The sequence below is a fragment of the Cydia pomonella genome, chromosome 28, assembly GCF_033807575.1.
Source record: "Cydia pomonella isolate Wapato2018A chromosome 28, ilCydPomo1, whole genome shotgun sequence".
NCBI classification, from domain to species: domain Eukaryota; kingdom Metazoa; phylum Arthropoda; class Insecta; order Lepidoptera; family Tortricidae; genus Cydia; species Cydia pomonella.
The window spans coordinates 7,671,812-7,690,812 of record NC_084730.1 but is presented as its reverse complement, the minus strand read 5'-3'; the positions used below and the strand labels follow the sequence as shown (position 1 = coordinate 7,690,812).

Sequence of the window (19,001 nt, the reverse complement as noted above, 5' to 3'; positions counted from 1 at the left end):
GCAGCGCCCCGCAGCGCCCCGCGGGGCTCCGGGCCGCCGCGTCGCTTTTAAGGTGCTCGGGGAGGGATGGTTTTGCTTTGGGGGTAGTGCCGGGAGTTGGAGCTTAAACATGACCCAATAATAAAAGTGTCTTCGACAAGCGAAGCGGTGGGTTGAAGGCCGTGTTTAAGCTCCAACTTCCCCCTCTCAGTTAACGCTTCGGGCTTTCGGCCCAACGCGGAGCTCGGCTTTCGGCCTTCACTACAGGTGTTTCTGTGAAAAATATTGTACCTACCTAATATGAGAGCCCCGCACGCCTTGCTAGCAGGTCTCTACTCCAAACAGTGCGCAGTCTTTTGAAAGGCCTACTCGCGACACAAAAACCTCTTGTCTGCCGAAATTGTTTCGGAAACGCGATGTGCCGATGAAGATTTGCGAATTGGACGGGATGATGGTGGGGTTAGAGGTGTTCCTGGGCAAAAATATTATACTTACCTAATATGAGAGCCCCGCACGCCTTACTAGCAGGTCTCTGCTCCAAACAGTGTGCAATCTTCTGAAACGCCCACTCGCGACAGAAGAACCTCCTCTTGTCTGCCGAAATGGTTTCGGTGACGCGGTGTGCAGACGACGACTTGCGGACTGGTCTGGATGATGGCGGAGTTAAAGGTGTTCCTAGGAAAACAAACACAATTAGGCGTTTACCAACTTAACATCCAATAAAGATTATACGTTCATTCATTGACACACAAAATCAATGAATATGCAAATGGAATGTGTTAATCCAGGGGTCTCCAAACCGGCTCGCGGACACCCTATGCCACAGCCCACGGTCCGGCCCGCGGGAGGCCAAGCGGATCCCAGACTCCAGGGGTTCAGCATTAATTGGGAGTGAAACTGTTCCTAAGAGCATCTAGACACTATTTTTGTTACACCTTGTATATGATACCTACCATAAAAACCCGTCTTTAGTTAAAACCCGTTTTCCGTAATTAAAACTAGATTTCCGTAACGCATCAGTGAAAACGCGTTTTCACAAGTTCAAACTCATCCGTGCCTCGGTGCAAACTAGGTCAAAACTAGTTTTCGCAAAGTGCCTCAGTGAAAACTAGTTTTGACTAATTGTTCAAATAGTTATATTAGTGAAAACAAATTTTATATATTAAATAATTAAAATGCGTTTTCACCAAGACTATACTTACGGAAAACTAGTTTTAACTAAGGAAAATGCGTTTTCACTTAAAACGGGTTTTTACAGCATCATATATAATAATGAGAGCGGACCACGCTCGACGTGTTTCATTCCTTACCGAGGAGTGTCGTGAACGTACCATACCATATTGTGGTTTGTTTTTCGACTTAAAATACGTGAGTGACCCGTTTTTAGGGTTCCGTAGCCAAATGGCGAAAAACGGAACCCTTATGGATTCGTCATGTCTGTCTGCCTGTCCGTCCGTATGTCACAGCCACTTTTTTCCGAAACGATAAGAACTATACTGTTGAAACTTGGTAAGTAGATGTATTCTGTGAAGCGCATTCAGATTTTCTCAACATATCCTCGTAAGGCCCAAGGTCCTACCTATAGGACTTATTCAGTTCGATGAAATTTAAATCATATTCAATTAGGACAGAGTTGCATTTGTTTTGTTTCGTGCAATTTTCAAACAAAATAAAATCTACTGTATTCCGTGCACTATAGGTTCAAATTCCAGTGGCAAATTTTGGATGTTTCATTTCTATGGCTGGGCCTTAAGAGGATAAAAAAAAAACAATAATAATCAATGGTTTATTTTTCTTGTATATTTTTACTGAGGTGTGCCAATAAAGAGTATTCTATCTATCTATCTAATATTTTTTGGGGGTTCCCCATACTTAGAACTGAAATTCAAAAAATTTTTTTTTTTAAAGATAGCGGAAAGAAAGGTGTTACGGAAGATCCTGGAACCTATCGAGAGAGATGGCGGCACCTGGAGGATCCGTAAGAATGTTCGAGGAGTTAGTGGCCCAACCTAATATCATCGGTGAAACAACGGATCTGTGCCAACTCCAAGCCGATAACTGGCAGGAAGTGGCACAGGATCGGGACAGGTGGCGTTCTCTCGTTTTGGAGGCCAAGACCCTCTTTGGATCACTACGTCACAATAGGTAGTTAGTTAAAAGTGACCCAGACGACGTAACCATGGACACCAAGTGCACAAAAATTGATTCACCATCAATGAAGTTATTACTCACCATCAAACTCCAAATCTCTCTCCCTGTCTCTATCTCTATCCTTGTCTCTCTCGCGGCGATGCTCTCTCGGTTCTCTCTCTCGCTCACGTTCAAGAAAACCTGCAATAAAAAGATAGCAACTTTTGACAATCAGAGTTACTGCAAAATGTATGGAGCTCTAGCGCCATCTCGTTTACCTGTCAAATTCAAATCCTGTCAAATTGGGACTTTAGACAAGCACGAAATTGTCTAAAGTCCCGGATAGACGTGCGAGTAAGTTCGCGAACTTACAGCTCGACGACCTTTTTCGCTCGTGTGTGAGCCTAAGTACGCGTACTTTACAAGCGAAAAAAGTCGTCGAGCCATAAGTTCGCGAACTTACTCGCCCGTCTATCAGCCACTTTAGATTTTACGCATCTTATTATTATTGTAGTTTGTGGGCCTTTGATTGCCACGTCGACCAGGCATTGGTCTATTGTGACAGCCCTTTAAAGTTCATTACTGATGCCCGTTGAATCCAGGAAATTCCAGATTCTTTGGGCCGTAATGTTCTGTACCTCATAGGGTTGCAATACATGCCGCCCTAAGTGGGTACTTCTTTTAGACATTAGTGGTTCACAGGAGCAGAGAATGTGCATTGCAGTCTCCTCTGACTCATGGCAGAACCTGCATGTCGCGTCTTGTTTCTTTCCAATTTGAAACATGTGTTTGTTCAATTTACAGTGTCCAGTCAAAATTCTGGTTACCGCGCAGGCTTTGTGTCTTTTGAGCCTTAGAAGCTCCCTAGCAGTTTTGCTGTTGAACCCTTTGATTAAGAGCTTTCGAGTGTTCTTGTCCTTTTAAGAACTTCCACCAATCGTTTACCCTTATTTTTTCTAAATTGCTGAGCAGAGAATATGCATCCCGTTTTATGATTCCACAGAACGGTTCTGGGCCGACCAGGGGTGTGTCTGCGCCCTTTCTAGCAAGTTCGTCCGCTTCTTCGTTTCCGTTAATGTCGGAGTGCCCTGGTACCCATCTAAGTATGACTTTGTTGGAGTTAGCCAATGCACTGAGGTTTGTTTTACAGTTCTGGACTAGTTTTACGCATCTTACTCAATCAATGTATCTTTGATATAAGTATATGAAAGTTTACAATTTTCCAACGCTATGGGTTTGTCATTCCTTAAATATATATGTTACGGCGGCCGGCAAAACGTCCCACTTTATCGCTTGCCATAAGGACGAGATTTGCTTGTATCTTTATACTAATAACCGGACAAGGTGTCCTCATGGCAAGCGACAAAGTGGGACGTTTGGCCGGCCGCGGTCACATAAATATGAGTATGTTATTTTGTTTCTGTGGATCAAATCTTGGAAGCTAAATTTGACCCACTTCCCTATTTCCGATTGAGCTAAAATTTTGCATACATTCGTAAATCGGACGACAATGCAATATTATGATGACATGGAGATGATCTGATGATGGAGACAGGAGGTGGCCATGGGAACTCTGTGATAAAACATCGCAAACTAATTGTGTTTGGGGTTTTTAAAATTGTCTAGATGAGTATTAGTTGCCTGTGGAAGGAAAAGTACAGTCAGCGGCAAAAGGTTGTACAGTCAGCGTCAAATAATTCGTAGCAGTCAAAGTCAAAGTCAAAGTTTGACTGCTACGAAGTATTTGACGCTGACTGTACCAAAAAAAATATTTTTTGCCAAAAACTTATTCCCACTAAATACGCACTTCGCACACAGACAATAAAAAAATATAAAAACGAATATATGTTTTCTCACCATCAAACTCATCCCGTTCCCTGTCTCTATCCCTGTCCCTGTCCTTATCTCTTTCCCGTCGATGCTCCCTCTCCCGTTCTCTGTCCCTCTCTCGCTCGAAACCTCGGTGCCGTTCGGTCGGTGTTCTGTCATGGCCGCGATCTCGAGATATAGCGTTCTCGTTTAGCGGAAGAGATCTGTAAAAAAACATACACAAAATTTTATCGATTTAAAAAGTAGGGATACAACATGCATTTTAGTATAAAATATACAATTATTCGTTTAGTTATGTCCTTAATTATCTTCACTTACTTTTATGTTATTCTTTTTATTTGCGTTGTCTCAACCATCTTTCTTTATACGTCGGTCGCAAACAAGCATACGGCCCGCCTGATGGTAAGCAGTCTCCGAAGCCTATATGCGCCTGCAACTTGAGAGGAGTGGCGCGTTGCCGACCCTAACACTCCCGCACCCTCGTTGTGCTCTGGCAACCTTACTCACCGGCAGGAACACAACACTAGGTCTAGTGTTATTTGGCTGCGGTTCCATCTAGAAGGTTGTCTGCGAGTGGTCGCTTCAAGGGCGTCGTCAGGTGATGAGCTAGGAGGGGTGAGGTGGTGGGGGGACGGAGGGTCATACATAGTTACAAATTTTGTTCTTGGGGGGAGGGGGGCAGCGCAAACGCATGTGCTGGTGCTGCACTCTGGCGGCAGAATATTGTATTATAGTCTGTATTGGACGATCGCGGGGCACTTTTGCACTTTTTGAATGGCTTACACGAAGAGAGATCTATGGTATACACTGCACGACAGGAGGCTAAAATATGATGATGACGATATTGTGAATGTTACCTCAAATTGACTCTGTGTTCGGCTTGCCTCACCGCCGAGTGTCTGTGTTGTTGCTGCCGTATGCTCACTTGGTTTTGCCTCAAATATGCCTCCACCTGGAAAATTAAAATGTGAAATACATCAGCTTTCATGTTACTACTAGACCAATCGGTCGATGGCATCGATAAGGAGAATGGAACTGTCGACGTCATAGTTTCTACTAGACCACACCAATCGATCGATGGTATAGATCGATTAGTGTATCCGTCGATCAGCCAAAGCTACCACACCAAACGATTGATGTCGATCGATTGATCTTTGATGGTAACACCCTATCGCTGACAGGCAGGAGGGCTCAGAAGCGAGGTTCCTTTTCGCGACTTTCGAGTACGGGACCTCAAAAAGAAAAGAACCTCAATTATGTGACGTGAATGGGATGTTCCACCTGATCTATAGAGATTTGGACAGCACAGATGTTTAGAAAAATCTTTCTCGACATTATTTCACTTTTTAGGGTTCCGTAGCCAAATGGCATAAAACGGAACCCTTATAGTTTCGCCATGTCCGTCTGTCTGTCTGTCTGTCTGTCTGTCTGTCCGAGACTTTGCTCCGTGGTCGTTAGTGCTAGAAAGCTGAAATTTGGCATGGATATATAAATCAATAAAGCCGACAAAGTCATACAATAAAATCTAAAAATTTAATTTTTTTTGGGTACCTCCCCTACACGTAAAGTGGGGGTGATTTTTTTTTTCGCTTCAACCCTAGAGTGTGGGGTATCGTTGGAAAGGTCTTTCAAAACTAATAGGGGTTTTCAAGAAACATTTTTTGATAAAGTGAATATATTCGGAGATAATCGCTCCGAAAGAAAAAAAAAATGTGTCCCCCCCCTCTAACTTTTGAACCATAGGTCCAAAAAATATGAAAAAAATCGTGGAAGTAGAGCTTAAGAAAGACATTAAATGAAAACTATGGCGGACATGATCAGTTTAGCTGTTTTTGAGTTATCGCAAAAAGTTTTCCCTTCATAGTAAAAAGACTTACTTTAATTAGGTACTGATTATGCAAATTTGCCTATTTGTTTAACTCGGGTGAAAGGTACCATTTACTACACTTTAAGCTCCAGTTTAGCTTATTGTGACGGGAGAGTAACTACGGAACCCTACACTGAGCGTGGCCCGACATGCTCTTGGCCGGTTTTTATGTTATTTGATAATAAAAAAAATTATGCATTTTTATCACCTGTCATGTCATGCGTCACCTTCGCGCTTACATACTTGTTAGAACGTGACAGGCATAGCGACAAATGATAAAGAGCCGAACATCTTAGCCCTACAGACAGATGAGAGCATTACTTATGTTCTTAACAACCAGTTACAAATAATGCTAATATAACAAAAGGCATCCCAAACCCTTATATTACAATCCCAAGAAAAATGTCACTAGCGCGATGTAGAAATCTCTGCGCCCGGCAAAGCGCCATCTAACGTGATATTTGGTAAACCGAATCGTATGAAAATACTCAACAGAAGTATCGACGCGAAATCATCAGTGTCCGGTAAATAGATAGATGGAATAAAATAACCCCTGTATGACTGTCAGTTAATATTACCCCTCAAATTTAATCATTTTTAGGGTTCCGTAGTCAACTAGGAACCCTTATAGTTTCGCCATGTCCGTCTGTCTGTCTGTCTGTCTGTCTGTCTGTCCGAGGCTTTGCTCCGTGCTCGTTAGTGCCAGAAAGCTGAAATTTGGCATGGATATATAAATCAATAAAGCCGACAAAGTCGTACAATAAAATCTAAAAAAAAATAATTTTTTTTAGGGTACCTCCCCTACACGTAAAGTGGGGGTGATTTTTTTTTTCGCTTCAACCCTAGAGTGTGGGGTATCGTTGGAAAGGTCTTTCAAAACTAATAGGGGTTTTCAAGAAACATTTTTTGATAAAGTGAATATATTCGGAGATAATCGCTCCGAAAGAAAAAAAAAATGTGTCCCCCCCCTCTAACTTTTGAACCATAGGTCCAAAAAATATGAAAAAAATCGTGGAAGTAGAGCTTAAGAAAGACATTAAATGAAAACTATAGCGGACATGATCAGTTTAGCTGTTTTTGAGTTATCGCAAAAAGTTTTCCCTTCATAGTAAAAAGACTTACTTTAATTAGGTACTGATTATGCAAATTTGCCTATTTGTTTATTTCGGGTGAAAGGTACCGTTGCATCCCTTGGTTAACAATTTACTATACTTTAAGCTCCAGTTTAGCTTATTGTGACGGAAGAGTAACTACGGAACCCTACACTGAGCGTGGCCCGACATGCTCTTGGCCGGTTATTATTTATGATACAAGAGGCAAAAGACCAGACGAATCGCCTGACAATAAGCAACTACCAACGCCAATGGACACCAGAGGGGTTGCCAGTGCGTTTTGCCGGCCTTTAAATCGGAGTAAGTTCTTTACTTGGAAATGTCAAGGTAGTATCTGTTCGGAAATATCGCGGGCGACAGTTCATTCCACAGTTTCGCTGTGCGGAAAGCAACTAAACTTACGAAAAGATAGGAAGAATTTATAAGCACAAATAGAACATAATACATAGAACATAATATGACGACCGGTTTGGCCTAGTGGGTAGTGACCCTGCCTACGAAGCTGATGGTCCATCGTTGTCTAAGTACCCTCAACACAAGCCTTATTGAGCTTACTGTGGGACTTAGTCAATTTGTGTAATAATGTCGTATAATATTAAAAAAAAAAAAAAAAAAAAAAAAAAAAAAAAAAAAAAAAAAAAAAAAAAATACACGAACAGAAAACTGCGCTAATAAGCGTTCATTCAGCTTGTTGCCACGATGTGAGTCCTAGTGACGCTGATTTTCAGTGAAGCGGTAAGACTACAATTCAAACTAGAATTAGGTGGTACTAATATCCAAGAAAACATAACAACATAGTAAATAATCACAGCCTTAGTCCATTATTAAGTTACAAAAACATAATGATCGATCAATGAATAAATGTGACAAAGAGATATACTTTAAAGAACAAATTGATAATTATTACCTTTCCATCATTCGTGTCCGCTCGCTGCGTCTTCCTCCTTTCCCCTCTGTCCCTTTCTCTTTCTCCCCTATCTCTTCTCTCTTTCTTCTCCTTATCCATCTTCACCTCCAGCGGAGCGTTGAGGAGTTGGAAGTTGCCCCCGTGGTTATAGTTCAAGGGGTCGAAATCGGTCCGCGCCAAGTTCTGGGGGCGTTCACGTGTGCTGACCGGTTTCGTTTTACGGTATTGTGATTTAGGGACTACCTGAAATGGAAAATTAGATTTTTTTGGAAATATAAATAGCAACACTCTCCCTCGAGTCCCAAGGTACAATGGATTGATTTTCAGCTAGTATTGCCATACGTTTGTGTGTGACCATTTGTCCGTTGGTGACCATAAGGTAGAAAATATGCATTCTAGCTTTTATAGAGACCGGGTGTATTGGAGGGTCTGCCATCTCGTGACCTGAATCGAAAGCGAAAACAATTCACGTTTCTAAGCACAGGTGCTTCCCCCTACACTTCACGCTGGCTCTATTTCGCAAAGTAGGGTCTGCCATCCAGTGGCATAAATCTAAAAAACCGACCAAGTGCGAGTCGGACTCGCGCACGAAGGGTTCCGTACCATTATCTAAAAATCACTTTTTTGTATGGGAGCCCCCTTAAATATTTATTTTATTCTGTTTTTAGTATTTGTTGTTATAGCGGCAACAAAAATACATATACTGTAGAAATTTCAACTGGCTAGCTATCACGGTCCATGAGATACAGACTGGTGACAGACGGACGGACGGACAGCGGAGTCTCAGTAATAGGGTCCCGTTTGACCTTTTGGGTACGGAACCCTAAAAATGGAAACTTGACATAATGTTTTGCGCCAATGAATTAGTCCCCTATTCTGTGCTGAGGTCTACAGTTCATGCACTCTCCCATGGGCGTCGCCAAGAGGGTGAGCTGCCCCCCGCTCGCCCTCTAACTAAATGTATGCCCCTCCACCTCCCCTTGGCCATCGGCCATATGAACTGCCTCCCCCTCTCCCCCAGCCCATCAGCTGGCAACGCCCTCGTACGCATATTGTGTTGTGAAGTTGTACCAAACAACCGTACACCCAGTACCAGTACCAGTACTACTTTAAACCTCGATCAGACACTTTCTGTGTTATTAATTCCTCGCTTTGCTCTCACGTCCCTCAAATCCTAGCATTTGAAACTTATTTTTAGTAAGAAAATAAATTAGAGGGTGTATGACAGAGGCGGTTATCGACATGATTCTCTTTCATTTTTGACTCTCGATCGAAAGAGACGGCCGGTTTTTCTGTACGAGACAAAAAGACCAAGAAATAATGGATTGACGGACGAAGGCTGAGCGAGGCCGTTTAGTATCACAAGGTTGGCAATTCTATTTTTTTTTTTTTTTTGTTTGTTTTTTTTTTTTTTTGAAAACTCACCTGACTATAGATCGGCATGTGATTCGACATCTTACACTAGCTTTGGTTAATATATCTAGAGGTTTAGCTTTGGTAATTGACAGTACGATTGAGGAACGATAGGCTGCATATCACAGGGGCTATGGTGGCTGCGGTGAATCTGAAACAAAGAAAAAAAAAAGTAAAAACGTGATATCGGTTAATTATTCTCAAGTACAAAACCTGCACCTAACAAACATCTCTTTTTCACCCAGTGGTTGACTGGTAGAGAATGCCTTAAGGCATCAAGTCCACCAGTTGTACTTAATAATTTATGTGCAATAAAGTATAAAATAAATAAATAATAATAAAAATATAGTCCACTCAAGTGCAACAAAACGAGTCACATTACAGTGCGTGGTTCTCGGGAAATTGCAAGAAAATTACTTAAATTTAATTTTTAGTATGTTTCTAGACTAAAACATGGCGAAATCTGACACAACTAGCAGAATACTACCAGGCTGACGCAACTAAGAACAAAATAAGTTTTGTATGGAACTTGTTTCGCAAATCTTTGCCAACGAAGAAAAATAAAACGTCAGTGCCATTTATTCTGTCAAGTTTACATCAAGTCAACTGTCAGCCTAATTGTTTTGTTTGTTATGAAGGCTTCAATGTTTTGTTCGGGTAGGTATTTCGAGCAATTTCTTTATTATTTAGTTAAAATATCGAAAATAGTGAACCGTGATCAGAGTAAAGAGCGACTTTGTTACAATGCCACCGAGAAAACGGTTTACTAAGTGTGAAATATGTGGCAAGCGAGCCACTCGAGAAAATCACGAAAAAAGGAATTTTATGGCGAAATTTCCCTTGGATAAAGACCGGTACGTATTGCTTTAGATACTTTTGACCTTATTTTGGTCCAGCAGGCTATAAACACATCGAAAATTTGATATTTTATATCATTTTTAGTTGTGAACTAGAGATGTACTAAGACTATCGATAATTGTATGTTTATTTGTATATCAGTGTAAGTAATTAAATAAAATATGTGAAATTTCCTGAGAACTTCATGCAATATGACACAAAATTAATTCGTCGAAGATTTTCAGTGGAAAATTATCTATCATCTATGCATTAATGGTCATTATTTGATATATATTTTTAAATCTAGTAATTAGTTAATATATTAATCTGAAATGTAAGTAATCTCTCTTTTTGTGATCAATAATAAATATTATACGACATTATTACACAAATTGACTTAATCCCATAGGAAGCTCAATAAGACATGTGTTGTGGGTACTTAGGCAACGATATATACATATAAATACATAGAAAACACACATGACTCAGGAACAAATACGCATCACACAAATAAATGCCCGTACCAGGATTTGAACCTGGGACCATCGGCTTCATAGGCAGGGTTACTGCCCAGTAGGCCAGACCGGTTCTCATGATTAACAGACATATAAATACATAAAAAGTTAGAGCATTGATAAAGGGTTGTTGATATCTGGATGCCTAAAAACATGATTTATAGATGCATATTAGCACTAAATTATCAGTTGATCATCTCATTAGCAAATACTTGGAATATAAACTGTAGATAAAGTCATGTTTATCCAAGGCTGTATGTTTTCAGATGCAGGCAGTGGGTCAAATTTGTTGGGAACGAAGACCTGACGATACGTCTTCCCATAGAAAAGTTACATTTATTGAAACATGTATGTGCAGAACATTTTGAAAATAAAGCTTTAAATAAAAAAAAAAAACGACTTAAAAACTGTATTAATATAATTCGGGTCCACATTAAGCCCGACCAGATATTAGTCCACTCAAAGAACTATCCACTATATAACATACAACTTAAATGTGGACTCGATGCTATTTGATTTCGAGTACAAAATTTGTAGACAGGAGCCTATGTTTCAACCCTCCCCATTTTATCGATATCGATAAAAATCGCAAGCGTGTAGCGTACTACACTATTTAAATGGGTTATGTTGGTATTATGGTTCCTTGACAGTTCTTTGTCGTAGATTTTGGTAATGATTTGCGAAACAACCTGATTCCACTCGCTAGTATGGAAGTCCCGTCTCTTAAAACGTAGTGATTATATGCTCTTTGAATACTACTCTTAACAAAAAAAATCGAATTAATGTTTTTTTTTTATATAATCCATCGCTACAAACACAAATAAACACATATTTATACTCATAATACAAATTCTGAAAGACCTCATGTGAGATTAAGGGCGCGGAGGCAAGTCTCACGAAATATAAAAGGGGGGAGGAGGGGTCAAAAACATCTCACGAAATTAATGGATGCCCCCATACCTAACTAGGAAACAAATCAAATTATTTTATGATTTATTTTTTATTTGTTTTTTGAAGAAGTCACATATGTAAATTATAAACTAAAATAGATATCATACACTAAAGAAAAAAGAAGCGCTGGTGGCCTAACGGTAAGAGCGTGCGACTTGCAATCCGGAGGTCGCGGGTTCAAACCCCGGCTCGTACCCATGAGTTATTCGGAACTTATGTTCGAAATATCATTTGATATTTACTAGTCGCTTTTCGGTGAAGGAAAACATCGTGAGGAAACCGGACTAATCCTAGGCCTAGTTTACCATCTGGGTTGAGAGGTCAGATGGCAGTAGTTTTCGTAAAAACTAGTGCCTACGCCAAATCTTGGGATTAGTTGTCAAGCGGACCTCAGGCTCCCATGAGCCGTGGCAAAATGACGGGACAACGCGAGGAAGAAGAAGATGCACTAAAGAAAAAGTGACCAAGTCCACTGGTGGCCCCCACACCTGTAAAAAAATTTTTGAGACTTTTGAGCCTTGCATTTTTTTTTAATTCCGGTTCCGTAGCCAAATGACAAAAAACGGAACCCTTATAGATTCGTCATTTCCGTCTGTCTGACCGTTTATGTCACAGCCACTTTTTTCCTAAACTATAAGAACTATACTGTTCAAACTTGGTAAGTAGATGTATTCTATGAACCGCATTAAGATTTTCACACAAAAATAGAAAAAAAAAAAACAAAAAATTTTGGGGGTTCTCCATACTTAGAATTGAAACTCAAAAAATGATTTTTCATCAAACCCATACGTGCGGGGTATCTGTGGATAGGTCTTCAAAAATGATATTGAGGTTTCTAATATCATTTTTTTCTAAACTGAATAGTTTGCGCGACAGACGCTTCCAAAGTGGTAAAATGTGCCCCCCCCCCCCCTGTAACTTTTAAAATAACAGAACGATAAAACTAAAAAAATATATAATATACATTACCATGCAAACTTCCATCGAAAATTGGTTTGAACGAGATCTAGTAAGTAGTTTTTTTTTAATACGTCATAAATGGTACTGGGCGAGTCCGACTCGCACTTGGCCGCTTTTATATACTGGATGGCTCATTTTCTATCCATTTAACTAAATTTTGTTATAATATTCAACATGTGTCAAGTACCCAATGGTACAGAAAGAAGTGCACGGCCACTTAATGATTGAATTACACTCATAATACCTGCTAAATAGTTAAAGGGATAATTATAATCGCAGATAAAGGCATCGATAGTCGTCAGCTCCTCTCGCTATCCGTATGTAAATGTCGTATGACTTATCCCGTGTGGGCGGAAACATTCCGGAGGTCTGAGATCTGAGAGACCTCGGTACTACTTACAAGGTCCCTAGAAAGACACGGTGAAACGTGTATTTTGATTGTACTTATTTCCAAACTTTACGTTACTACCTATAGGTACGGCAAAGTCCCGTAAGTATCGCGTCCCGTATTCGTACCAGTCCCGTACATCAACGCCGCTGTAGAACAGCTACATAAATGGTGACAATTATCTCTATGTAAGCCATGGGCGTATGCAGGTACAGGCAGGGGGGCAGCTGCCCCTCCCCAGAGCTCAAATTTTACGTAAAATATGCCCCTCTGCGGCGTCTGCCCCTCCCCCAGGTCTCCAGCGATATCAACTTGCCCCCCTCTAGTTCTATTTATGTATTTGCAATTTTGCACCCTTAAAATTGAAGATAGAATTAACTTGAAACTTCGCATGGACATTCAACTAACAATACACGGTGTTCTTTTTAAAGTCCGTTAATTTCAAGGGTGCATTCCTGAGCTTAAATTAAGCAACTTTCTCAAAGAACCGGTATTCTAATTAACCCCATTTTGGAGATAATCGATGATTTATTTTAACCTGACAAGGCCCTTACGAGCGTGTCTTGCCTTAGGACCTGATTACATATTGATTAGTGTTCAGTATGAGTTTATAGATTTGCTACTAAACGCAAGTGCTATCTCGGACGATCGTTATTCGGAATGTCATTGATATGTCATAGTTTTCAATTAATAGGATTTAAATATTAACGAGTATTCTAAAATATATTTTTTTAACTATTAAACCTAAATAAGTAATGAAAATTGGTAAATATCTAAGTAGACAAAACGACTCCCGTTCTATGGGAGCGCGGCGGCACGTGAATGGAATTTTTTTTAATAGTTGACTACAGTCCACTAAACTACGTCCAAAAGAGAGGTATGGGCAATGTGAATGTCATCTCGCCTTGTGTGGTAGGGCACAGCACAGCAGATGTTATTCCAGATCTAGAGCAGAGCCCAACTGGGGAAGTACCTCCACCTTACAGAAAACCGCAGCCAAATAACACTTGACCCTACTCATAGTGTTGTGTTCCTGCCGGTGAGTAAGGTTGCCAGAGCTCAACGAGGGGGGTGGGGTTAGGGTCGGCAACGCGCATAACTCCTCTGGAGTTGCAGGTGTACATAGGCTACGGAGACTGCTTACCATCAGGCAGGCCGTATGCTTGTTTGCCACCGACGTAGTATAAAAAAAAAAGTATCGAAAGAGTTTTTATAGTTGAGTTGGGATACATGAAAAGTACGCAATTATAGTTTGGTACACGAAATCTTTATTAAAAAAAAAAACCATTACAGTCGACGAGTAGAAAAAGAAATTAAAGCGAGTAGAAGTTCTCATAAAAAATTTACCAAGATTTTATTTAGGTAGGCGTTGAAACTCTAGGTCCATGGGGTCCCAGCGCGCACAAGTTTTTTGGAGAAATCGCGAAACGTCTGGTTGACGTAACTGGTGACCGAAGAGCTGACGGCTTCCTCGCACAACGTATCAGTATTGCGATACAACGAGGAAATGCCGCCAGCATCCTTGGTACAATGCCTCAAGGGCCTATTTTAGATATAAGCTAGTTATAGTAATCATCTGTATATATCCATTATGTATATTGTTATTGTCAATAAATTTAGGTAGGTACTAGATTTGTAAGTGCGATGCGGCCTACCGGTCATCGTTTTGACGCAGACCAGACACAAGGGAGCAAATAGACCTCGCCTCCCACACATGAATATTAACGAAGCGCCAGCTGAGCAACGAACGCTATGTTTGAGGAGTTTTTCAAATTGGCTTACAGTACCCCTAGTGTAACTTTGATCGACATCATAACGTGACGAACGCGTTTGCGTTAAGTGTCATTTTGTATAGGATTTTGAGTCTCCAAAACGTCCCGCTTGGCGCGCTCTTTCGAAATTCAATACAAAATGAGACTAAACGCAAACGCGTACGTCACGTTTGGAAATCGAATTTATTTACACTAGGGGTACAGTAAAGCCACGTAAATATAGTTGAATACAATTATGGTTCAAAAGTTCAATACCTAAATATGAACATCAATGTTTCATTTATTTAAACTTTATTGCAATTGTAAAACTAAAGTAAATATTGTGAACTTAATGCCTAAAGGCATTCTCTACCAGTCAACCATCAGAAGGATTGACGTACGTCCCGTATATACGGGACTGTCACGTCGTTTTAACTACATTTTTGTCTGCTGAGATACTTATCAATGTTCATTAATGATTTAGGTTTTATAGTAAAAAAAGTATTGTTTTAGATTACTCGTAGTAAAAGTATTGTATACAACAGTGATATAATAAGCTTTTCCATCTCGTACCTTACTTAGGCAACTTAGCAAGCTTCGTTGCCTAAACACGGTAGTCTACTGAAAAGCTCTCTATTATATCACGATTATATACTATTTCGTGTTAATCTGAGATTTTTCTCTAAAGGTCACAGCTCATTAGAGCCACCCCGCACCCGACCCTCACCGCCTCGCCTCGAGCGGTTAGTATTCTTCGTATGGATTTCTATGGGCATGCGCTCACTACATCAACTTCGTACCACCACCGGATAAGTTGATGTAGTGAGCGCATGCCCATAGAAATCCATACGAAGAATACTAACCGCTCGAGGCGAGGCGGTGAGGGTCGGGTGCGGGGTGGCTCTAATGAGCTGTGACCTTATTTATGAAACATGTACAGAGAACAAAACTAGGTCTTTATCAATATAAAACTCTTGATGCCAGTATGTTATCGTGTCTGTGAACCTAGCATATCAAGTGTTAGCATCTCAAGTTTTCTTGGGAGTTCTAGTAGCATCCCTAATAGTTCTATAGTTCTAGGTAGTTTTTTTTAATAGTTCTACTTATTTACGCGAAAAAAATGAAAATTGAAAATGAGATGCTAACTTCCCATTTTGACACACTAGCATCCCAGCCGTTATCCACTCCACAGCCTCAAAATAGCATTTAAATGGAAGCTAGTAACATTTCTAGGCGATCTATAATGAGTTCTAGTCAAAACTGTAAAAAATTTTTTTTTCATATATGTATGGGATACGAACATCAAAAAAATTGTAGGTTTCTTCTAACTAAAACTAAGTTCGAGCTGAAATCCAAAGTTTGACAGCCAGCATCTCAGGAGTTCTGGATAGCCAGCTCCCTAGTGCATTAGAATACATACAGTTCTATCTTCTAGAACGAAATTTGACAGAGTTTTGATAGAAATTGTCCGAAAATAGTCTTGAAATCCTGTAAATGCTAAGTTCTGAGCATCGCATCCCAGCCGATGCAGATCTGATACCCAGCATCTCAGCAGTTCTAGATAGCCCGCTCCCTACTGCATTAGAAAACACACAGTTTTATCTTCTAGAATGAAAATTGAAAAAGTTCCGAAGGATTTTTGTTCGAAATAGTCTAAAAATCGAGTAAATGTTAAGTTTTGAGCTAGCATCCCAGCCCATCCAGGTCTGATACCTGGCATCTAACCAGTTATAGATAGCCAGCTCCCTAGTGCATTAGAATATATACAGTTCTATCTTCTAGAACGAAATTTGACGGAGTTATGATGGAAATTGTCTGAAAATAGTCTTGAAATCCAGTAAATGCTAAGTTCCGAGCATCGCATCCCACCCGATGAAAATCTGATACCCAGCATCTCAGCAGTTCTGGATAGCCCGCTCCCTAGTGCATTAGAAGACATACAGGTTTATCTTCTAGAATGAAAATTGAAAAAGTTCCGAAGGATTTTTGTTCGAAATAGTATAAAAATTACTCGAATATTAACTTTTGAGGTAGCATCTCAGCGAAAGCTGGTCTGATACATAGCATCTCAGGAGTTCTAGATAGACAGCTTCCTAGTGCACTAGAATATACAGAGTTTTATCTTCAAGAACGAAATTTCACCGTTTTTTTACAGACTTCGTCCGATACTAATCTGAAATTCGTGAAATTGCTAAGTTCTGGGCTTAGCATCCCAGGGAATGCAAGTCTAATACCCAGGATCTCAGCAGTTTTGGATAGCTAGCTTCCCAGTTCATTAGCATCCACACGGTTCTATCTTCTAGAACGAAATTTAGCAGAGTTTTGATAGACTATGTCCGAAAATAGTATCGATATCGAGATATTGCAAAGTTCTGAGCTTAGCATCCCAGCCAATGCAGGTCTGGTACCCGGCATCTCAGGAGTTCTGGATAGCCAGCTCCTTAGTGAACTAAAATACACACAGTTCTATCTTCTAGAACTAAGTTTGGCAGAGTTTTGAAAGGCTATGTCCGATAATGGTATCGAAATCGATGTAATGCTAAGTTCTGAGCTTAGCATCCCAACGAAAGCTGGTCTGATACCTAGCATCTCAGAAGTTCTAGATAGACAGCTTCCTAGTGCACTAGAATACACACAGTTTTATCTTCTAGAACGAAATTTGGCAGAGTTTTGATGGATTATGTCCGAAAATAGTATCGATATCGAGATATTGCAAAGTTTTGAGCTTAGCATCCCAGCCAATGCAGGTCTGGTACCCGGCATCTCAGAAGTTCTGGATATCCAGCTCCTTAGTGAACCAAAATACACACAGTTCTATCTTCTAGAACTAGCTTTGGCAGAGTTTTGATAGATTATGTCCGAAAATAGTACCGATATCGAGATATTGCTAAGTTCTGAGCTTAGCATCCCAGCGAAAGCTGGTCGGATACCTAGCATCTCAGGAGTTCTAGATAGCTAGCTTCCTGTTGCACTAGAATACAGACAGTTTTATCTTCTATAACGAAATTTCACCGTGTTTTGACAGACTTAGTCCGATACTACTCTGAAATTCGTGAAATTGCTAAGTTCTGGGCTTAGCATCCCAGAGAATGCATGTTTAATACCCAGGATCTCAGCAGTTTTGGATAGCTAGCTTCCCAGTTCATTAGCATCCACACAGTTCTATCTTCTAGAACGAAATTTAGCAGAGTTTTGATAGACTATGTCCGAAAATAGTATCGATATCGAGATATTGCAAAGTTCTGAGCTTAGCATCCCAGCCAATGCAGGTCTGGTACCCGGCATCTCAGGAGTTCTGGATAGCCAGCTCCTTAGTGAACTAAAATACACACAGTTCTATCTTCTAGAACTAAGTTTGGCAGAGTTTTGAAAGGCTATGTCCGATAATGGTATCGAAATCGATGTAATGCTAAGTTCTGAGCTTAGCATCCCAACGAAAGCTGGTCTGATACCTAGCATCTCAGAAGTTCTAGATAGACAGCTTCCTAGTGCACTAGAATACACACAGTTTTATCTTCTAGAACGAAATTTGGCAGAGTTTTGATGGATTATGTCCGAAAATAGTATCGATATCGAGATATTGCAAAGTTTTGAGCTTAGCATCCCAGCCAATGCAGGTCTGGTACCCGGCATCTCAGAAGTTCTGGATATCCAGCTCCTTAGTGAACCAAAATACACACAGTTCTATCTTCTAGAACTAACTTTGGCAGAGTTTTGATAGATTATGTCCGAAAATAGTACCGATATCGAGATATTGCTAAGTTCTGAGCTTAGCATCCCAGCGAAAGCTGGTCGGATACCTAGCATCTCAGGAGTTCTAGATAGCTAGCTTCCTGTTGCACTAGAATACAGACAGTTTTATCTTCTATAACGAAATTTCACCGTGTTTTGACAGACTTAGTCCGATACTACTCTGAAATTCGTGAAATTGCTAAGTTCTGGGCTTAGCATCCCAGAGAATGCATGTTTAATACCCAGGATCTCAGCAGTTCTAGATAGCCAGCTCCCCAGTTCATTAGCATCCACACAGTTCTATCTTCTAGAACGAAATTTGACAGAGTTTTGATAGACTATGTCCGAAAATAGTATCGATATCGAGATATTGCAAAGTTCTGAGCTTAGCATCCCAGCCAATGCAGGTCTGGTACCCGGCATCTCAGCAGTTCTGGATAGCCAACTCCCTAGTGAACTAAAATACACACAGTTCTATCTTCTAGAACTAAGTTTGGCAGAGTTTTGAAAGGCTATGTCCGATAATGGTATCGAAATCGATGTAATGCTAAGTTCTGAGCTTAGCATCCCAACGAAAGCTGGTCTGATACCTAGCATCTCAGAAGTTCTAGATAGACAGCTTCCTAGTG

At 40.4% G+C, this 19,001-nt stretch overlaps 1 protein-coding gene across 5 annotated transcripts in view; it reads right to left on the bottom strand.

Annotated features, from left to right (window-relative positions):
- Positions 1-19,001, bottom strand: part of LOC133533129 (ankyrin repeat domain-containing protein 50) — a 176,502-nt gene that overhangs the window by 84,678 nt on the left and 72,823 nt on the right. For 3 of the 5 annotated variants that reach the window (XM_061872085.1, XM_061872089.1, XM_061872086.1), the window contains 6 exons: positions 9,251-9,389; positions 7,826-8,068; positions 4,797-4,891; positions 3,967-4,142; positions 2,212-2,310; positions 475-654 (listed from right to left, as the gene is read on the bottom strand). In XM_061872085.1, the coding sequence (XP_061728069.1) occupies positions 475-654; positions 2,212-2,310; positions 3,967-4,142; positions 4,797-4,891; positions 7,826-8,068; positions 9,251-9,280 (823 nt within the window). In that variant the 5' untranslated portion in view covers positions 9,281-9,389. Of the gene's footprint in view, positions 1-274; positions 340-474; positions 655-2,211; positions 2,311-3,966; positions 4,143-4,796; positions 4,892-7,825; positions 8,069-9,250; positions 9,711-19,001 lie in introns of those variants that run through there. The other 2 variants (XM_061872088.1, XM_061872090.1) reach the window with 2 other exon arrangements.